General features: G+C 47.0%; 4 protein-coding genes across 4 annotated transcripts; 1 reads left to right on the top strand and 3 right to left on the bottom strand.

The window, feature by feature from the left end:
• Positions 1-1,065: 1,065 nt before the first annotated feature.
• LOC107276363 (putative FBD-associated F-box protein At5g56440) lies at positions 1,066-2,905 on the bottom strand. Its single transcript, XM_015790737.3, has 3 exons — positions 2,035-2,905; positions 1,795-1,941; positions 1,066-1,701 (listed from the first exon to the last, which is right to left on the bottom strand). The coding sequence occupies exons 1-3, from the start codon at positions 2,869-2,871 to the stop codon at positions 1,336-1,338; spliced, it is 1,350 nt and encodes a 449-aa protein (XP_015646223.1). The 5' UTR covers positions 2,872-2,905; the 3' UTR covers positions 1,066-1,335.
• A 3,000-nt stretch (positions 2,906-5,905) lies between these two features.
• LOC136357397 (uncharacterized) lies at positions 5,906-6,271 on the bottom strand. The gene has a single exon (XM_066312639.1). It carries the CDS (start codon positions 6,269-6,271, stop codon positions 5,906-5,908), a length of 366 nt encoding a protein of 121 aa, XP_066168736.1.
• Positions 6,272-8,586: 2,315 nt separating this feature from the next.
• Positions 8,587-10,742, bottom strand: LOC4342816 (F-box protein At5g18160). Its single transcript, XM_015789220.3, has 2 exons — positions 10,562-10,742; positions 8,587-10,152 (listed from the first exon to the last, which is right to left on the bottom strand). The coding sequence occupies exon 2, from the start codon at positions 10,133-10,135 to the stop codon at positions 8,942-8,944; it is 1,194 nt and encodes a 397-aa protein (XP_015644706.1). The 5' UTR covers positions 10,136-10,152; positions 10,562-10,742; the 3' UTR covers positions 8,587-8,941.
• A 1,379-nt stretch (positions 10,743-12,121) lies between these two features.
• LOC4342815 (F-box protein At2g43440) lies at positions 12,122-14,568 on the top strand. Its single transcript, XM_015789218.3, has 3 exons — positions 12,122-12,273; positions 12,363-13,560; positions 14,208-14,568. The coding sequence occupies exons 1-2, from the start codon at positions 12,163-12,165 to the stop codon at positions 13,554-13,556; spliced, it is 1,305 nt and encodes a 434-aa protein (XP_015644704.2). The 5' UTR covers positions 12,122-12,162; the 3' UTR covers positions 13,557-13,560; positions 14,208-14,568.
• The last annotated feature ends 5,715 nt before the right edge of the window (positions 14,569-20,283 follow it).

Genomic DNA, 20,283 nt, shown 5'->3' with positions numbered 1-20,283 from the left:
TTCAATTGAAAGATAAAATTGAGGCATTACAGCTGTGTTATCGAACACTGTTAGTACTATTAGCAATTTAGCATCAGCAGGCTCCTTAATGTTCAGGTTATCTAAACATTACCAAATCCAACTGACAGAAAAGGAATCATGCACGAGACTTTAGCAAATCCAACTGGGCAAAGGGTGATATCAATGAGCAGGAACTAGTGCCCAATCTAGCAAGATGAGTTGCTCCCATGGTAAGCTGAGTTCAAGGGAAGGAGAGGCTAGCTCTGCCTGGAGGATCATGCCAGGAGACTAGGATTATGAAACTTCTTCTGCTAGTTGCTGTGAAGTACAGTTTACGCCTATAAGGGATTCCACAGCCCCTTTTTAGTTCTCTTTTTTCCTTACCGGTCTCCTGGGGCCATACATGTCCAATTTTCCCTCCTACTTTAATATAAAGCCAACCAAGGCTGGACTCGTTTCAAAAAAAGAATACCTTCCAAAATGCTTACTACGAGTACTTGTTGTTCTTAATTAATCAAGAGCTAGGTAGACAAGTCACAAGAGCATACCCATGGCTTCTATTTCACACTAGAAGTCTCGAGTCCTATAAACATCTCAAACAAGTCCAATAGTTCAGACCTGACTTTTCTTCTGCTATGAAGCGATGCAATTTCTGATTACAAAACATTATCTAAATTATGTCAAAACAATTATCTTGATGAGGTCATGAATGCAACTATAGGCAAAATACCATATTGGACATTTAGCTAGGTTGTTCACTCTTGATGCGATTGTTCTCTAGAATCAGTTGTTGTAACTATAAAACATTTTCTTTAGTGAAACAGAAGCATACACAATGCTAAAAGCACTTAAAAGGCCTGATCAAGAAATTTTGCTGTTTATTCTACATGATCACCAAATGTAAAATCAAGGAACTTCCAAGACATTTTGCAGTTGGCTATTCTCAAAACATACTAATCTTAATATGTATAGCACCTAAGCATCACACTGATATGTTAGTGTTGTGTAGACCAATGAAGATGTATCAAACAACATTTTACATAAGATGATGAAATTGGGCACAGATTTTATCTGTTACAAGAAGGCTGACAGATGTTTATATTGAAGAGCAATGTTATTACATATATATGATGCGTCAGACATGGTCTCTCATTCTCTGTTAAAGGCTGCAGCTGATTACATGGAGGCATGGAGCTATCCTCCCTAGCTATTACGTCCCCATGTTGATAAGCCATTCATACTGTAGCAAAACAACAAGAACGAGCAATTTCTTGAAACTGATGAGTGCCCAAAACTAGACAAATCCTATAAAGACAATAAGCCCGGGTTCATCATTTAAGTGCAAAATGGATCAGCTATCAACAGCTCATGGGCACGCCTGACATTTGTAAAATAGTTCCAACTAGTACGACGAGTGAAATGGAACTCAGCATCTTTAGAAACCATATTATCCAGCTTGAGACACATTTTTTGATTTTCAATCCACTTTCTGTCGTTTCGCCTGGTTCCACACTCAAGCCTCATTAGCTCCAACACTCTCCCATTCAATACAAAGAACATGGCAAAGTCAATATGGGACTTATTGCCGCAATATCCTGACACTTCTACTTTCTTCAGATTGAGGTCAAGGCACTCAATAGGATCTAGCATCTTATGGCGCATCTTTTGGCGCCATACATTGTTGCACTTGTGACTAAATTTCTGCAAGACGAAAACGAGGCTCATCCTTGGATATCATTAAAAAGGAACGTAAAATAAGTGAACTAGAGAGTCCACAAGATGAAGACTAATTACCCTGATATACAACTTCTCCAAGGAGGGAAAGCATCTCATGAAGTCAATAGCCATATCCAGACTAAGATTATCAATATCGAGAGCTAACACCTTCACACCGCGTGCCACCGTTGTCAAGCTATCAAAGTGAAATTCCCCAATGGAGCACTGAACACAGGAGCATGGTAAGTCTACTGAAACTCCCCAAAGGTACTTGTAAGTCTACTGAATGTGTGAAGAAATAAGGTTGCAGACATATACCTTAATTGCAATGGTGCCAATCTCAAGTGTGCAGTGATTGGAAAGCCATCCCAATGCCTCCAGTTTGGGTGCTGAAATTACCGAGACCCGCAGGAGTTGCCAGACTTCAGGCATCAACAATCTTTCAAGACGAGGCGCGTCTTCAACGATCAGTTCCTTCAACGCGCGAGTGACACAAACACCGACGACTCGAATCGTGGGCGAGCTGATCGACAGACGCCTGCAGCCGCGCACGCCGCGCAACAGCAAGCAATCCAGAGCGGCGCACCCGGCGAGCACGCCGTGCAGGGTGGCCTCCGAGACGGCGACGTACTCGAGGGTTAGCTGCTCGAGGCGGGGGAAACAAAATGCGGCGGCGGCGGGATCGTCGGGGAAGGAGCACCGGGAGAAGACGGCGACGCGAAGGGTGGGGAAGAGACGGGCGGCGGACGGCGGGAGAGGGCGATAGGATCCCATGAGCTCGAGCTCCTGGAGGTTGTCGAGGGCGGGGGCGGCGAACCAGGCGTCCAAGGTGGCGCGTCTGTTGGGGAAAGACGAGCCGAGGTCCGGGACGGCGAAGCGGCGGGCGGGGCCAGGGTGGGTGGCGAGGACGCGGGAGATGTCGCCGGCGTCGCGCAGGTCGAGGTTGAGCGGAGCGGAGCGCCAGAGGTGGCGCCACCGGGAGGAGAGCAGCTGCGTGCGAGCGGCGTCGTTGGATGGGAGGCGGGTGACGATCTCGCGGAGGGCGTCGTCGGGGAGGAGGCTGATCTGGGCGGCGCCGCACGGCGGCGGCGGCGGCGGGGTCTGGTGTCCCTGCAGTTTCCTCCTCTTCCCTCGAGCTCTGGTGGTGATGCCCATGGCGGGGAGTGGAGAATGGAAATGGAGATTCCTCGGGGAGGGGAGCCGGACGGACGCGTTGCCTAAGTCTTTTACCCTGTGGCATTAAGAAAGTCACTGCTTACCCGTGTGCCACAGCAAAGTTTGGAGTCACCTATATACTATGAGCCTAACTTTCGTTGACCCATGTGCTATTCCGTCCAACTTTTGTTAGAACTTAACGGTTCCATATCTCTGACATGTGGAACCCATGTATCAAAATGACTAATTTGCCTCTGCTCTATTTTCAGCTCTATACTCTCACTCTCTCCTCTCCTGCTCTCTCCCTATTTTTGCCGCACGCCAGCCGCACCCTAACCCTAGACGCCGCCGCCTGGCCTCGCCGGAGCCGTCGCCGCCGACCCCGCCGCCGCCTAGCCTCGTCGGCGCCCCGTCGGCCCGTCGCCCCGTCGCCCCAGGCCGGCACGCCCCGTCGCGGCGCGTCCAGGCCAGCGCGCCCCGTCGCCGCGCCGCGCCCAGGCTGGCGCGGCCCTGCGCCCTCGCCCCGTCGGCCCGTCGCCCCCCTGCCTCCAAGCCGGCTCCAGTGCGGCTCCAGGTCGCCGCGCGCCCTGGCCAGCGAGCTCCTGTGACCTCGCCTTTAGGCCGGCGCACCCTGCCTCCAGGTCGCCTCCCGTGCCCACCTCGCCTCCAAGCAGCCCGTGGAAGCAGCGAAGTAAAACCTCTATTCTTTCATGTCCATTCATCACTGACATTTCACAGTGGGGGATTGTTCATCTGTAGGATGGACGCCGGATTGGACAGTGAGCCTCCTGACATTTCATAGTGGGAAATTGGGAGTGGGAGTGGGCAATCAGTTGAACTAAAGCATACTAAATCTGCAGATAGTGAATCCCTTGCTAACCCAAACCCATCCAATGAGCATGTGGGTGTTGATGATGAATGCTTGTATATTGACATTGCATCCTATGAAGTCTCTCCACAGACAGTGGACACACTAAGGAAGAAGTAAGCCGTCAAGAAGTGTACACCAAGGAGGGCTCCAATTAAAGTGGCCAACCCATCCAGCCTAGCTTCTAATACTAGAAGCAAGAAGAAACTTCAGCTTGAATAAATTATGTGGAGGAACTACTACTTTTGATGTAATTTAAGACATATATGGTTTGGTGTGATGAAAACTAGTGAACTAGTACTTTTTATGTGTGGACTTAGTGTGATGAAAACTAGTGAACTTGTTGCTATAAACTTGTTAGTTTGATATGAACTTGTTACTATGGATGAACGGTCATGTATGGTTTGATATGCACTTGTATGGTTTGATATGCACTTGTTGCTATGGTGCAATGGTTATGCATTTGTTTTGTCTATGTGATATGTCGTTATTTGTCAGTATGTAATGTTCATGCACCTGTTTTTTCCTTTTTTTAAATTTTATTTCTGATTTTTCCTTTTTTTCCACCATTTTCTATTTTTTTCCCACATTTTCCTAATTTTTCCCACATTTTCCTAATTTTTCCTGGATTTTTAAAAAATTTTAAAATTTATTCTCACTTTTTCTGATTTTTACCTTTTAAAAAAATTATTTTCCATTTTTTGATTTTTAACGCCTTTTCTAAATTATTTTTCACTTTTTTGATTTTTTTAAACCCATTATTGTATACAAGGCCAAAGCTGTCTTTACACAGCCCCTAACACATCTATTATGTCTCCATCCATCCAAAATGGCACACGGGTCAACGAAAGTTGGGCTCATGGCATACAAGTAACTCCAAATTTTTTTATGGCACACAGGTAAGCAGCAACTTTCTTAATTTCTTAACAGCATAGGGGTAAAACACTCGCGTTGCCTTCACACTACTATTCTTGAATGCACGTTGCCTTCTCGCCTTCTCGTTGATTCATTTGAGGGCCTGTTTAGGCCTTTTTTTCAGTTTGCGAAAAAAAAATTGGGTGTTACATCGGATGTTTGACCGGATGTCGGAAGAGGTTTTCGGACACGAATTAAAATACTAATTTCATGACTCGCCTGGAAACAGCGAGACGAATTTATTAAGCCTAATTAATTCGTCATTAGCACATGTGGGTTACTGTAGCACTTATGGCTAATTATGGACTAATTAAGCTCAAAAGATTCGTCTCGTGATTTCCATGCAAATTGTGCAATTAGTTTTTTTTATTTTATCTATATTTAATACTCCATGCATGTGTCCAAAGATTTGATGTGACGTTTTTGGGAAAAAAATTCGGTAACTAAACAAGGCCTTAGCTGGTGAAATGAAAATTTTTGGGTGTCACATCGGACGTTTGATCGGATATCGGAAGAGATTTTCGGACACGAATGAAAAAAATTAATTTCATAACTCGCCTAGAAACCACGACACGAATCTTTTGAGCCTAATTTAGCCGTCGTTAGTACATGTGGGTTACTGTAGCACTTATGGCTAATCATGGCCTAATTAGGTTCAAAAGATTCGTCTCGTGATTTACGTGTAAACTGTGCAATTAGTTTTTTCATCTATATTTAATGCTCCATATATATGTTCAAAGATTTGATGTGATATTTTTGGGAAAAGTTTTGGAGAACTTAGGGCCTGAGGCTATCAGCCTCAAATCAACAAATTGGCAGCGACCATGTTCGTGTACTGTTTTGTAACCAACCTAAAAATGTGAAAACCTTAAAACAAATATTTTCACCGCTTTCTAATGTATAACGCCATTGACTTTATTATTAACATTTAACCATTCACCTTACTCAAATTTTTGTGTAAATATAAAATATTTAAATCATGCTTAAAAAACATTGGAAAATATACGAATTACCCCCTAAACTATCGCAGTCGACTGAATTAACCCCTAAACCCGAAAACCAGACATCGTTCACCCTAAACTTTCAATGCCGGACGAATTACCCCCCTCGACCCAATCCAGGGCGGTTTTGTTCAACGTGGCGTACGCGTGGCACTCCAGTCAGCATTTTCTTTTTTTTAACGGTGGGCCCCACCAGTCATCTATACTCTCTCCCATCTTCTTTCTCCTCTTCCCCTCTCTCTCCCTCCCTCTAGGGTGTTCTCGCCTTCTCGGCGAGCAAGGCAGGGCGCGGCGGCGGCTGAGAGCATGGCTTGGCGAGCGGAGGCGGCTGCGGCGGCCGCTGAGGGCATGGCTCGGCGGCGAGCGGAGGCGACTGGGCGAGCGGCGCCAGCGGCGAGCGTGGCTGGGCGAGCGGCGGCAGCTGCGGGGGCGATTGGGTGAGCGGCGGCGGCTGTGGGGGTGGCTCGGCGAGCGGAGGCGGCTGCGGCGGCAGCAGCGGCTGGGCAAGCGACGCCGGCTGCGGGCGCGGCTGGGTGAGCGAGGAGGAGGGGGAGGAGGCTGACCTCACCAGGAACGGCTCGGCGGGATCGGCGGCGGCAGTAGCGCGGGCCGGCATCTACGACGGTGTCGACCCGTTCGAGGGGATGGAGTTCGACGACTTGGAGTCGTTGATGCTCACGCCGTGGTGCAAACGCAGCCGCAGTCATTGGGGGTGGACACGGCGCCGTTGACGCGGAGCTCGAGAGGGTGTTGCCGCCGCGTCCTCCCGCGCTCTGCTGCCGTCCCCTACACAAGCCTTGTCGACGTTGACGCCGAGCTCGAGAGGGCGCCGCTCGCCGCTGACGCCTCCCCCGCGCCACCATCCACCGCGCGTCCCCACGTGACGCCGCCACCGCCCGTCCACAGCCGCGTGCCCGAGCCCGTCCGCAGCCGCCTGTTCGAGAGAGAGAGGACGCTTAGGAGAGAGAGGGAAGAGATATGACAAGTGGGCTCAAGGAGTATTTTTGCTGATTGGATTGCCACGTTAGCGCCACGTGTGCAAGCACAAGCCAAAATCGCTTAGAATAGTGTCGGGGGGAGGGGTAATTCGTCTAATATTAAAAGTTCAGGATGAGCAATGTCTGGTTTTCAGGTTCATGGGGGTAATTCGGTCAACCATAATAGTTCAGGGGGTAATTCATACTTTTTCCAAAAATATTTGATGATAAATCAAATCATAATAAAATAAATATATTTTTAATAAGACGAATAATCAAAGTATCTAAAAAAAATCAACGACGTCATACTTAAAAAATGGATGAAGTATAATACTTCCTCTGCCATATAATAAAAGTCAATCTAATACTGAATATACCACATCTTATCTTAGTACTATGAAGATCCCCATCCTCGTCGTGTAGTTCATTCATCGCCTTGTTGACCACCGGCTTCTTGATCTCGTCTAGCGACTCCATCTTTGTCTAGATCGCATTGTTCTAGGCATGGATCTCGGCCAGTGTCTTGCTCAGATCAGCAATATGTTGATCCATCTTGGTAGCCTTGAGTTGAGCTCGCGAATGGTACTACGGCTTGTCGTAGGTCTCTAGGTCGATCGTGTGCTTTGATACCAGATGTTACGTTCCCGATCTAGACAAGGGGATTGGGAAGAGAGAAAAGATTTGAGGAAGAAGAAAAAGCTGGGGGTAGGCAGATGAACTTGTTTGGGGAAGAAGATAGAGCTGTATTCAGGTTATACAACCTTGATACCCCTATCCATCACACACCTACTTACTTAAGTACTCCCCTAACACAACGCGGTCACGAGCCGGATACTTGGTGCTGGGCTTCCTTTGTTGCATGGGTCGCTGGTGAGTGTTGGTATAGCAGCAGTGGACGCGACAGTGGGGGTAGAAAAGGGTGATGCCATGGAAGCCGCCATCGTCGATGTGGTCTCCACGCCGGGTTCAACAGAGATGTAGTGTGGTGGACGAGGGATTGGGAAGAGGGCAGCGGCGAGAAGGAAGGGGCTACTACAAAACAAGTCTTTCCTGTCGGCTAAAACTGGTTTTTGCACCGCCAGCAAAAATAGATTTTCACTGGCGGGCCGCCAGTGAAAAAACGATTTTCTCCGCGGATGCTAAGAAGACCCGCCAGTGAACATATTTTTGGGAGCCAAAAAAAAAGAGAAAATCTGGATCCAAATCCCTAATCACAGTCCCCTAAATCCCTAATCACAGTTCCCCAAATGCAGAGCACTGATAGTCCCCAAATCCCTATTCACAATACGCTATCACAATCCCCAAGTCACCACGGACGCTGACGTCGTCCCTTGCCCACCGTCGCCCGGCCAGATAAAGCTCGAGCCAGTCCTTGTCGACATAGTACTCGGGTCCACGGAGGAGACGATGGAGTGGATTTTGCTCATGATCCCTTATTGTTCCATTGCTTTGCTTTTAACCACCTCCTTGCTCATATGTATAGACAGATTGGTTAACAAAGTTGGGGCCATAGGAAGAGGGTTGGGAGAGGACAGGTGAATTATCTGTGGTCCCACTTGTCAGACTAATGGTGATGGCGGACTCACATCTATTATTATTGTTTTTTCTTTAAGATTGTATAGAGATGATCGTGTGAAATACTTGGATTTTATCTTGGGGTAAACATGGCAGACGAGGCAGCTGCAACGACAAACCCAATGGTAGGATTACAAGTTTAACAGCTGCAATCAAGATGGTGCAACATAAAGTACATAAGCAGGCCCTACAGACTCGAGACTTCCACACGACATTTTTTTTCTGAGGGTTCCACACGACAATTCGATTTCAAAAGAGCATTTCTGATTCACCATGCAATGCTTATGAGCATGCCCCATCCTTACTGAATTAATGACTGGAGTGATTTCATGCAACAAAGGAAGAGCATTTTGACCTGAATGGGGCATATGAAAAGAGCTCAGAGAATATAGAAATATTTTCAGGCCACATCCTTTTACACATAACCCAAGTATCCAACCAACTGGCTAGCAGCTATGATACAAAGTTGCAGCAACTCTAAATAATGTCAGATGACATATGCTGACAAGTACACACCTAACACTATATTTACACAAGACAGTACAAAATGAGAGAGAGATATAGCATCTTCAAGAATTTACAATGATCTTACAGGCCCCAATACAACAAGACACAAGGATCCGACCAAGTATATTAATGATTGTGCCCAAAGATCATTTCTAAAAGCTGATTAACTGGCATTTGAAGAGAGTAGCAAAACATTATGGAGTACAATACTACACCACATCACCATTTTATAAACTCAGTACGCTTCCTGTGTACAGACCAACTTCAGAAAGACGTCTCATCTCCACTTCTGCAAAAGTGCTGGTTCTTGGATCATATATGAGTAGCAGTCCGGTCGATCCTAGCCATACGACTATCCTCCCATCATCCAATACCAGCAGTGGCTTTACCTTGCACTCCCTAACAGGAACGAATGATTCAATTTGAATGCTATATTGTTTAATCCAGGTGCGGGTCTCATAGTCTATTAAATACCACAGGTCTATGGTCGAGGATCGGTAACTCTGGTGGTATACTAGAACTAAGTAGCCTTTCAGCTCAGCCAAACTAAGCTGATCCCAAATTGCTATATACTCATCTGGGAAGTCCATGTCATATACAAAGTTCCTGCTAATTGGTCCCTGGATATCTTCCCTCCATTCCTCCACCTCAAGGTCAAAAGAACAGATGAAGTCTGGATGAATGCCGGCACCATCACCACCAATTATCATTGAATCATATACACTGTCTATCAAGAAATACACCACCCCATTAACCACGACACCGCTGTTTGCCTTTTGACATTCAACAAAGAACTCACGGCTCTGTTTTCCCCTCCAACGTGCCTGGCCTGTGCCACCCTTGACGGTGATGACCTCACAAAGCTGTGGTATCCCAAGGTCCGTAAATCCAGGACGGTTGAACATCCGGAGCACCTTGTACTCTCCTGTTGAGGCAACATGCCCAAATGCAAATGAGGTGAAAGGCTTGCGCAGATTGACATGGTACGTGTGCTCCTCTGCTGGACTCTTTGGCAAGTTGTAGACATCTCCAGTGACAGGATTAAGAACATGGCAGCTGTTCTTATTTGTGGCTACACAAACCAGATCGAGGCGTGTGCATAACACCTTGTGGCCAGCTGGTATGCCTATCTGCTTAATCACATTGCCTGCAAAATCCATGATATGGATGTGCGTCTCGTCATCCTTAAAGCTGGCCAAGAAGAACGTCTCTCGGTGGTGAGCCACGTGTGTCTTCATGAAAAGGGGATCAGATGTCAGCGACCGCCAGGGCCGGCAGACGATGCGGAGGCGGCAGAGCTCCTTGGCCGGGAGCCGCACCAGGACGTCGAACAGCACCTCCAGGGGGAGAATGCCAGAGTTGGAGGAAGCAGGCATACGCCGTACTCGCTCGGTCAACTGGGAAGAACGCCCTGTGTCCATATCTGAACTTCTGAAGCCTACAAGCATTCAGTACTATTTAGCATCAGGAGAGGAGATCATGTTTGTACGGCCAACTCGAACTGTAATATACTACAGTAAGTAGTAAGTAAAATCATTTTTTCTGTTGGTTTTGTTTGAGACCGTTGAAAGATCGATCTTATGCCAATGCCACACAGCCGATGTAACTTTGATCGTTTGCCATTAATAACAAGAAGCTATTTATCTAAAAGTTCATGATCGGAAAACTATCAATTTTGCAATTTATACTGCTACTCTAATAGTACAAAGACACTAAAGCACAGTAGAATCTAAAGTCACAACACGGTCATGCATTCGCTAGATGATTACATCGATGTATAATACGCAGTAGAACATCATTACCAGACAAAATTTCCTGCGACCAAGAAACATAGGGTTAGAGCTCACCAGGTCGAGCCGGCTGCGATGGGTGGACGGCGGCCGCTCCCGCCGCCGACAGGTCGAACCGAGCTGGATTCCCCCGGTGGGGTCCCTCCCCTCGAGCCTCTCCGCCGGCTCAGTCGAGGGCGATCGGAGACGGCGCCGCCGGAGCCCGGAGGGGATGGGGATCGGGGAGTGGGGATGGATTGCTTCGTGTTCGTGGCTTCGTGCTACGTTTATATGGGCTTTTATGGGCTGGGCCCAAACGCACAAGATATATGGGCTGGGATTTTCATTATGTGGGCTTAAATGGGCTCGGCTTGTCAGTAGTGGCCTCCGGCCCAGGATATCTCCTTCCAGGCTTCGTTCTCAGACGAGAAATCGGACATTCTGCCACTGCCAAGAGTGGGTTTCGCCACAATGCCATTTCACGGAATGGAGTGGTTAAAATGCCACCCACAAGAGATGCCAAATATTTGTTTTGCCATTTGGGCCAATTATTACCATTTCCACCTAATTTTGCACCCGGTCTGACCAAAATGCCCTTAAGTCGGTTATACCAAACTGAGTTGGTTGAGTCATTCCGACGTCGGCGTCGGGATGCGGCCGTGGTGCGCTGCGCAGATAATGGGGAGAACGATGCGGGCGTGGAGCGGGTGGGTGACGACGACAAGGTTCTTCGGGCGCGTGGCAGCCTTCCCGCTCGCGTCGTGGTGACGGCGTCGGCAAGGTAGGTTGGAGCATCGAGATCGTCATGCTCAAGTGTTTTTCCGCTTTGATTTGCTTTGCTGAGTTCGTTTGAAACCGATGTGTGTGCTTGCGCGTGCGTGCGCTGTGTTTGCAGGTCTTGAAGCGGAGGGGCACCATCCTGCCCGTCGGCCGTTACGGCTCCGGTGGTGACGCGGCGAGAGTGCGCAGGGCGACCGCACCGGCGCCGGCGCCGACACAGGACGCCGCCTCCAGCAAGAACGGAGCGCTTCTCAGCTGCGGCGACGACGACACACCTGTCTCACGGAACGGATCGGTCGTTACCAGCATAGACAAACCTGCCACCGCCGCCGCCTCCACGCCGCTTGTGACCATACCGAAGCTTCCAGCGCCGGACTCCCTCGTGATCCTTCCATCCGTAGACAGGCCGCAGCCAGAATTCATCATCCCAGACGCGGCGTATCTAGGAGCTCCAGCGCCGCCGCTCTCCTCTCCTTGCCGGTGGCCGCGAGTAGCGTCGACAGGGGCACGGCAGTGGCAAGGCTGTCACGCTGCGTGGCTATCTCCCGTCGCGCCGCTCTCCTCCTCCTTGTCGGCTGCCGTCGCTCTCCTCCTCCTCGTCGGCGGCCGTTGGGCTAGGAGCTCCTGCGGGGTCTTCGCCATCGGATTTTTCTAGAGCGGGGGCAGTGAGGTTACCGACCCTTGCGTCGACGCAAAAGGAGGCAGGCGGCGGCGAGCACCCGGACGGCGACAGTCACTCGGAGGGGTATTTTGGGAAGGCGAAGTGTGAAAAATGATGAAAATCCTGTGAAATGGTGAATATGGCAAAGCAGCGGTTTGGTATTGGTTTAAAGTGGCATTTTAACGACTCCATTTCGTGGAATGGCATTACGCCGAAACCCACTCTTGGAAGTGTCAGAATGTCCGATTTCTCTTCTCAGACACATCCCGGCGAGAGACGAGAGACGGCGCCACCGCCGCCGCCGCCGCCGCCGTGCTGGACTCCGGCTGGCCACCGCGCTCCGCTCGAGGTAAACCCTTCTCCTTGATGGCAGAGAACTCGTCCTTCTTCTCGCACTGATTGGTTCAAGTTTTCATCCGGTTTTGACCCCCAATCCAGGCGTCCGCGATGGCGTCCCCAGAGCCGTGCGCCGCCGCCGCCGCACCGGGAAGCGGGTTCGGAGCCGTGGACGGCGTCCTGCCCCCGGAGCTGCTGCTCGAGGTCCTGCTGCGCCTCCCCGCCAAGCCGATCTGCCGCCTCCGCGCCGTCTGCCGCTCGTGGCTGTCCTTCACCACGGACCGGCTCTTCCTCGCCGCCTACGCCGCCGTCCACCCTCACCCGCTCCTCGCCGTCTTGGTTGACAGCTTCCCCAGTCGATGCTGCGTTGATCTCGTGGACCTGTCCGGCAACGTCGTCGAGGAGATCCTCGGCGTGGGCGGCGAGTGCAGGGTGCTGACGGCGAGCTACGACCGTGTCCTCGTCGCCGGGGAGCACCACCGCGTCAGCGTGCTCGACCCCGCCACAGGATCCGTCTCCGCCTTGCCCTTCGGCATTGCAGAGGATATGGTGCGTCGCAACGGGATGAGGCCAGCCTGGTTTGCATTTGGTCAGACGAATTCCACAGGAGAGTACAAACTACTCCGGATTCTAGAGGACTTGGAGGATGGATATGAGGCTGATCCAGTGTGTGAGGTTTTCGCAATCGGCGACATGAATGGACGGTGGAGGAAGATGGAGAGTCCACCGGGGTATCTTGATCCGAGCTGCACCAATGGAGTTGTCTTCGAAGGGGCTGCTTACTTCTTCTTGGATCACTGGCAAATGGATCCCTCCTACTATTTTGCTACGGGCTGCATACCTTCCTTCGACCTTGCGACGGAGCAGTGGAGCACGGCTCTCCAAGGGCCAGTAAACAGAATTCTTGAGGAAGCGAATGGCACACTCAACTATGCTGACCTTACCGATCGTCTTATGTTAGCCCAACTTGAAGGAACTTTGTGTACAGCACATTTCAATGATCAAATTTCTGCGGTGGACTTATGGTTTCTAGTTGATTTTGAGAATGGTATGTGGTCCAAAGAATATAGGATAAATGTTGAATTTGCTTTTGATGGTTTTGGAGATGGTGTGCAACCTTTGCTTGTGACGGATGAGGGAAATGTGGTACTTTGGGTGCAGATAGGATCAAAAGGGATGGTCTGGATTTATAATCCAGTAACCAACACTTCCTCAGAGATAGTTCAGACAAAGGCTAGTATCTTTACTGGAGTAGGTGTATATACTGGAAATCAATTATGTCCACAGAGTATGTGACAAGGTAAAGTTTGGTTTCGTATCATCACATAATTGGTATTCATGCCGTGATTTGATAAACAGCATCATTTTGTCATTTACTTATCTGTCACAAATGCAGTTCTACAAATTTCATTGCAAATTCATCTTCTACTTGTATCTTTTATGCTAAAAGCTTCCATATGCTCATCGAAATAAGATGATATCCAACTGAAATTAGGAAATGGGCCTATATAGTTTGATTATTTGTTTCAGGAATATAAGGACTTCAATCGTTACTCAAACACTTAAAATCATATACTCTATTAATTTAGATGTATTGTAAATTGGTAATTTTGCATTGCTGGCAATTGGCAATTCTTGCTAAACTTGGTGTTTAAGGAGGGTCTTTTTAATTTGAATGAGCACATATCTTCTCGACATGTTGATAAAAAAAATAATGGGAGGGCCTTTTGTGTGGATTTGCATTTGAATATAAAGGTGCATAATAGTTCTATCAAGTTTTTTTCATAGTAAATTTTGCATTTGAAATGGAATAAGAACCATAGTAATTTTCGGCCTACTATTTTAGCAAACTGTTTGCTGGTTATTGTGGTTATGTTTTTGTGTTCAATGAAGTTAATTGCCAAATCTCTCCTGAATGCGTTGTACAAAATAATTTTCTTCCTGCAGAAATGGAAGAAGTGCCAAAAGAAGAGGAGCAAAACCGATGTCAGGACTGGTGTGATTGCATACTGGAGAATTTGAGGCCGCTCCTGAAAACTATAACACTCTTGGACAGGCTACTGTCGTGCAAGCTACTGGGGTGTTATTTTTCTTGGTTCTGCAGATGGTTCAGTTATGCAGCTAGTGAATAGTTTTTGGACCTGTGGGTTGTTCCATGGTATTTTCTACCTAAAACTGGAATCCACAGTATGCTGCTTTTAATTATTGTTTGTGAATCTCTAAAGAAATCCCTGTCCCCGTGTTGGCTTTCTTTCAAAGACGGATCATAATGATATCGGTTCCAAAAAAATGTTTTCGGTTCATAAAACCATGGTTTTTTTTTTCATTACTTAATCTCCTATAGTGACCATGAAATTCTGGAAACTCGCAAATTGATGCATGCCTGCACCAGATAGTGAGCATGACAAATAGAACGGTACTATGATACTCCCTCCGTTTCAAAATGTTTGACACTGTTCATTTTTTAGCACATATTTGACCGTTTGCGTTATTAAAAAAATTTATGAAATATGTAAAACTATATGTGTACATGAAAGTATATTTAACAATGAATCAAATGATATGAAAAAAATAAATAATTACTTAAATTTTTTGAATAAGACGAATGGTCAAACACGTACTAAAAAGTGAACGGTGTCAAATATTTTGAAACGAAGGGAAACGGAGGGAGTATATGATATATGATAACTGCAGTCGATTGTATGCACATGCTGACATTCGTAGGCGTGTCTGTTTATCAGATCAACTTTTTTGCCCTGTGGATGGGACGGTGTATGTTCTTTCTTTGTTCACGTATGTCTTTTTTTTCCTTGTGTAAAACCAAAAAAAAAAGGTTGTGTCTTACAATTGAATTAAGGATCTTTTCTAATATGAAATCGAAATTAGGCCAATAGCAAGGCTGTAATCTTGAAACAAATCGGCTGCATGCATGTCTACTACTAGAAACCTATCCAGGTTCAGCATGTTTGTTCTAGGCGACGCTTTCCATTGGACACGGTGAGCAATGAAATTAACGACATATATATATAACTGAAAAGTAAAAGGGGCCACAGTAGGAAAATAGAGAGCAAGTTTAATAGTATAGCCCACTGTTAGCTCCAATTTATCTATAGCCAATCTAATAGCCAATTCATACAATAATTGCTTATTATACTATTAGTATATGGTCTCATCTGTCATACACACATTACGTCTTGGAGTTCGTGCTGCAGCTGGCTACAGATCTGTAGTCCGCTGCTCTTCTCTCTCATCTTTTATCTCATTAAAATATGTTTGTAGCTGGCTAATAGTCTGCTATTGTACCTGCTCTCAGTGATTAACTTTAACTAAAGGTCTATAAAATACTACGCATACAAACTAAGATTAATGGCATGATTTAAATGTAGCTACTGCCATAAATAAAAACACCCTTAAGACGGGGAAGTCACTAGTTGCGCAGACGCATCAGGCTTCCCGTGTACACGCCGACATGGACGGCACCCGCCATAGCCGCCACCTCCGTTTGGCCGCCGGTGGCCGGGTCGTACACCAGCATGACGCCGCCGGCATCGGCGTGTGAAAACGTGGTGTCCCACACCCAGAAGACGACCCTCCCGTCGTCGAGCACCACCACCGCTTCCGCGCTCTCCCCGTCGTCCTGTGCCACCACCAAGGAGCCCCTAAGTGCGGCCAGGGTGACGTAGAGGCGCGCGTCTCTGGTCGTCGTCGTCACCGGCGGGCCACCGACGAGGTCGGGGCTCGAGGTCGAACGCCACAATCCAGTCCTCCTCACCGCCCACTATGCCAGAACCCTACATCTGTGACGGCATACCAGTGACGGGCCTATGAATTGGTCACAGATAACCGTCACAGGTAGGTCAATACCTTTGACGGGCAACTCAATTGAAGCCCATCAAAGGTATGACCAACACCTTTGACGGGCTTTTTTAATCTAACCCGTTTGAGGTGTGTTGGGTCTATAAATACCCCCCAAACCGCCAACTGCTTTCCATCCCGATCGGTTCACTGTTCACAAATCGGTTGGGAGGGCAAGGGGGGTGATTTTTTTTTCTAAAATTCAAGGTAAAAAACACATTATTCTCCATTCCTTCTCAGTATATCGATCATCATATATTTTTCTTCGTATGTTGTTGATTTCAGATGGATCGTAGATGGATGTACTATGCGCATCATTCGTCTACCGAGTATAGAGAGGGGGTAACTGAATTTGTCACATTTGCGGATAATGACAGAAAAAGTAGGATGAGCATGCACATGTTGTGTCCATGTAGGGACTGTAAGAATGAACAGATGATCGAAGATAGCGATGAAGTGCATGCTCATTTGATAATGAATGGATTCATGAAGAAATATACCTACTGGACCAAGCATGGAGAGCAAGAGGCGCCTGATGTCGCAGTGGAAGAAGTGTTGGATCAGGATGTAGAGAACACCGCCGGCGCCGCAGCTCAAGAAGGCATGTTCGTACCTTCTCCTTTAGGTAGAGAGACCATAGATTTAGACACTTAATGTCTATCTACAATGTTGCATGACATTGAAGACGCAGAGGACAACGACAGAGATTTTGAGAAGTTTAGTAAGTTGGTGGAAGATTGTCAGATGCCCTTGTATGATGGATGCAAGTCGAAGCACATCAAGTTGTCATGCGTGTTGGAACTCATGAAGCTTAAGGCTAGTAATAGCTGGTCGGACAAGAGTTTTACAGAACTTCTTGAGCTGTTAAAGGACCTGTTGCCAGAGGGGAACAATTTACCGCAGACGACATATGAAGCGAAGCAAGTATTATGTCCGTTGGGCCTGGACGTCAGAAGAATTCATGCATGTCCGAATGACTGCATTTTGTATTACAAGGAATATGCTGACTTGGATGTCTGCCCTGTCTGTGGGGCATCAAGATACAAACGAGCAAAGAGTGAAGGTGAAGGAAGTAAGTCAAAGAGGGGAGGCCCAACAAAGGTGGTGTGGTATCTCCCAATTGCGGAGCGCATGAAGAGAATGTTTGCGAATAAGGAACAAGCTAAGCTAGTGTGCTGGCATGCCGAAGAACGGAAAGTCGATAGTATGCTGACGCACCCAGCAGATTCAGTACAGTGGAGGACAATCGATAGGATTTACCAGGAATTTTCAAATGACCCAAGAAACATGCGTTTCGCAATGTGTATGGACGGCATTAATCCATTTGGTGATTTGAGCAGTCGTCACAGTATATGGCCAGTTCTGCTTGTTAACTATAACCTTCCTCCCTGGTTGTGCTTCAAAAGAAAGTATATTATGCTTGCCATGCTCATTCAAGGACCGAGACAACCTGGCAACGATATCGATGTGTTCCTTGAACCGATAATCGATGACTTTGAAAGGCTATGGAATGAGGGCACACGGACATGGGACGCATATGCACAAGAGTATTTCAACCTCCATGCGATGTTGTTTTGTACCATCAACGATTATCCGGCCCTTGGCAACCTTTCTGGCCAAACTGTGAAAGGGAAATGGACATGTTCGGAGTGTATGAAGGAAACAAGAAGCAAATGGTTGAAGCATTCACACAAGACGGTCTACATGGGTCACAGGAGATTTCTCCCAAGGTATCACCCGTATAGGAATATGAAAAAGAATTTCAATGGACACAGAGATACAGCCGGACCCTCGGCAGAGCTAACAGGGACAGAGGTGCACAACTTGGTGATGGGAATAACCAACGAGTTTGGAAAAAAAAAGGAAAGTTGGAAAGACAAAAGAGAAGAGCACGTCGAAGGAAAAAATAGAGGAGCATGTGGAAAAACAAAAGACAAAAGAGAGGAGCATGTGGAAAAAGAAGTCAATATTTTGGAGACTACCATACTGGAAGGATCTTGAAGTTCGCCACTACATAGATTTGATGCATGTCGAGAAGAATGTATGCGAGAGTTTAATGGGATTACTGCTTAACCCAGGTACTAAAAAGGATGGTCTCAACGCCCGACGAGATCTGGAAGAAATGGGTGTTCGCTCGGAACTACATCCCATAACCACGGAATCCGGCAGGGTTTACCTTCCTCCAGCCTGCTACACTCTCTCGAAAGAAGAGAAGATTGATTTGCTAACATGTTTGAGTGGTATAAAGGTTCCATCTGGTTACTCATCAAGAATCAGTAGGCTCGTTTCACTGCAAGATCTTAAGTTGGTAGGAATGAAGTCGCATGATTGCCACGTTCTTATCAGACAGCTGTTGCCCGTTGCACTAAGGAATATTTTGCCTCCTAAGGTGCGACACACGATCCAGCGGTTGTGTTCCTTCTTCCATGCAATCGGCCAGAAGATCATTGATCCCGAGGGACTAGATGAACTACAGGCAGAACTTGTGAGAACCCTATGTCATCTTGAGATGTACTTTCCTCCAACTTTCTTTGACATAATGGAACATCTTCCCGTGCACCTTGTGAGGCAAACAAAGTGCTGTGGTCCAGCATTTATGACGCAGATGTATCCTTGCGAAAGGTACCTGGGGATCCTTAAGGGTTATGTACGGAACCGTTCACACCCCGAGGGGAGTATCATCGAGAGTTACACCACCGAAGAGGTCATCGATTTTTGTGTGGACTATAGGTCAGAAACTTCTTCAATTGGATTACCACGATCTCATCACGAAGGGAGGCTTGATGGTGTTGGTACTGTTGGAAGAAAGACTGTTAGGTTGGATCGGAAGGTGTACGATAAAGCTCATTTCACGGTACTGCAGCATATGACTGATGTGGTGTCGTACGTTGACGAACACCTTACAGTTCTCCGACAGGAGAACCCAGGCCGATAAGAGAGTTGGGTCAGAAATAAGCACATGTCTTCTTTCAATGAGTGGCTGAAGAACCGAATTGCCAGGTTGCAGAACTTGTCTAGTGAAACACTTTAGTGGTTGTCATAGGGTCCTGAATGGAGTGCCACCACCTGGCAAGGATATGACATAAATGGATACACCTTTCACACGGTAAAGCAAGACAGCAAATGCACAGTGCAGAACAGTGGGTTACGCATCGAGGCTGCTAGTGACGGTGGTCGTCGTGATCAATACTATGGTAGAGTTGAGCAAATATTGGAGCTAGATTACTTGAAGTTCAAAGTCCCGTTGTTTCGTTGTTGATGGGTCGATGTTCGCAATGTAAAAGTTGACAATGAAGGTTTCACCACTGTCAACTTGGCTAACAACGCGTACAAGGATGAACCGTTCGTTCTCGCCAAATAAGTTGTTCAAGTGTTCTACATAGTTGACCCGTGTAACAAGAAACTACATGTTGTTCGTGAAGGGAAAAGGAGAATTGTTGGATTGGACAATATTGCAGACGAGGATGATTACAACCAGCACGTCCATGGCATAGGTCAAGAAATACCTCTAGAAGAGGAGGAAGAAGAAGATGACGTTCAATATGCACGCGTCGACCATGAGGAAGGATTATTTTTGTAATTTATGTACGTAGTTTATGTCTACATGTCTGTTATCTGTATGACTCTAATATGTTCGCAATGATCAATAGTATATTGCTAATGAAATAGTCAAATAAAATAATTAAGTGAAGCACCCACTAGAAGTGAAATAAAATAATTAAATTAGTATAACCATTGAAATAAAATAATACAATTAGTAAAATAATGAAGTGCAATTACTACTGTTAGTGAAATAAAATAATTAAGTATAACAAAAATATATAGTGTATGTGGAAATATGTTAAGAAAAATAAAAGAACTAAGTGAAATAAAATAAAATAAAATTGCTGTAGGCAAACTCACCTGTGACGGGTTCTAACTGTGGGGCCGTCACAGGTGACATCATCTGTGACGGCCCAGAGTGTTGGGCCTGTCACAGGTAGCCTCACCTGTGACGGCTCCACAGTTGGCGCCCGTCACAGGTGAGGCCACCTGTGACGGCCCCATAGTTGGCGCCCGTCACATGTGAGTTTGACTAGGGTTGACCTAGGGTTGGACATCTTCTAGATCAATCCAGATCCGGCACCCACTCTCACTCACTCACTGTCTCGACCGCCGACTCGCCTCT

Source organism: Oryza sativa, chromosome 7 (assembly GCF_034140825.1).
Source record: "Oryza sativa Japonica Group chromosome 7, ASM3414082v1".
NCBI classification, from domain to species: domain Eukaryota; kingdom Viridiplantae; phylum Streptophyta; class Magnoliopsida; order Poales; family Poaceae; genus Oryza; species Oryza sativa.
The sequence above is the reverse complement of the archived record's forward strand: the minus strand, read 5'-3'. Positions and strand labels throughout refer to the sequence as shown.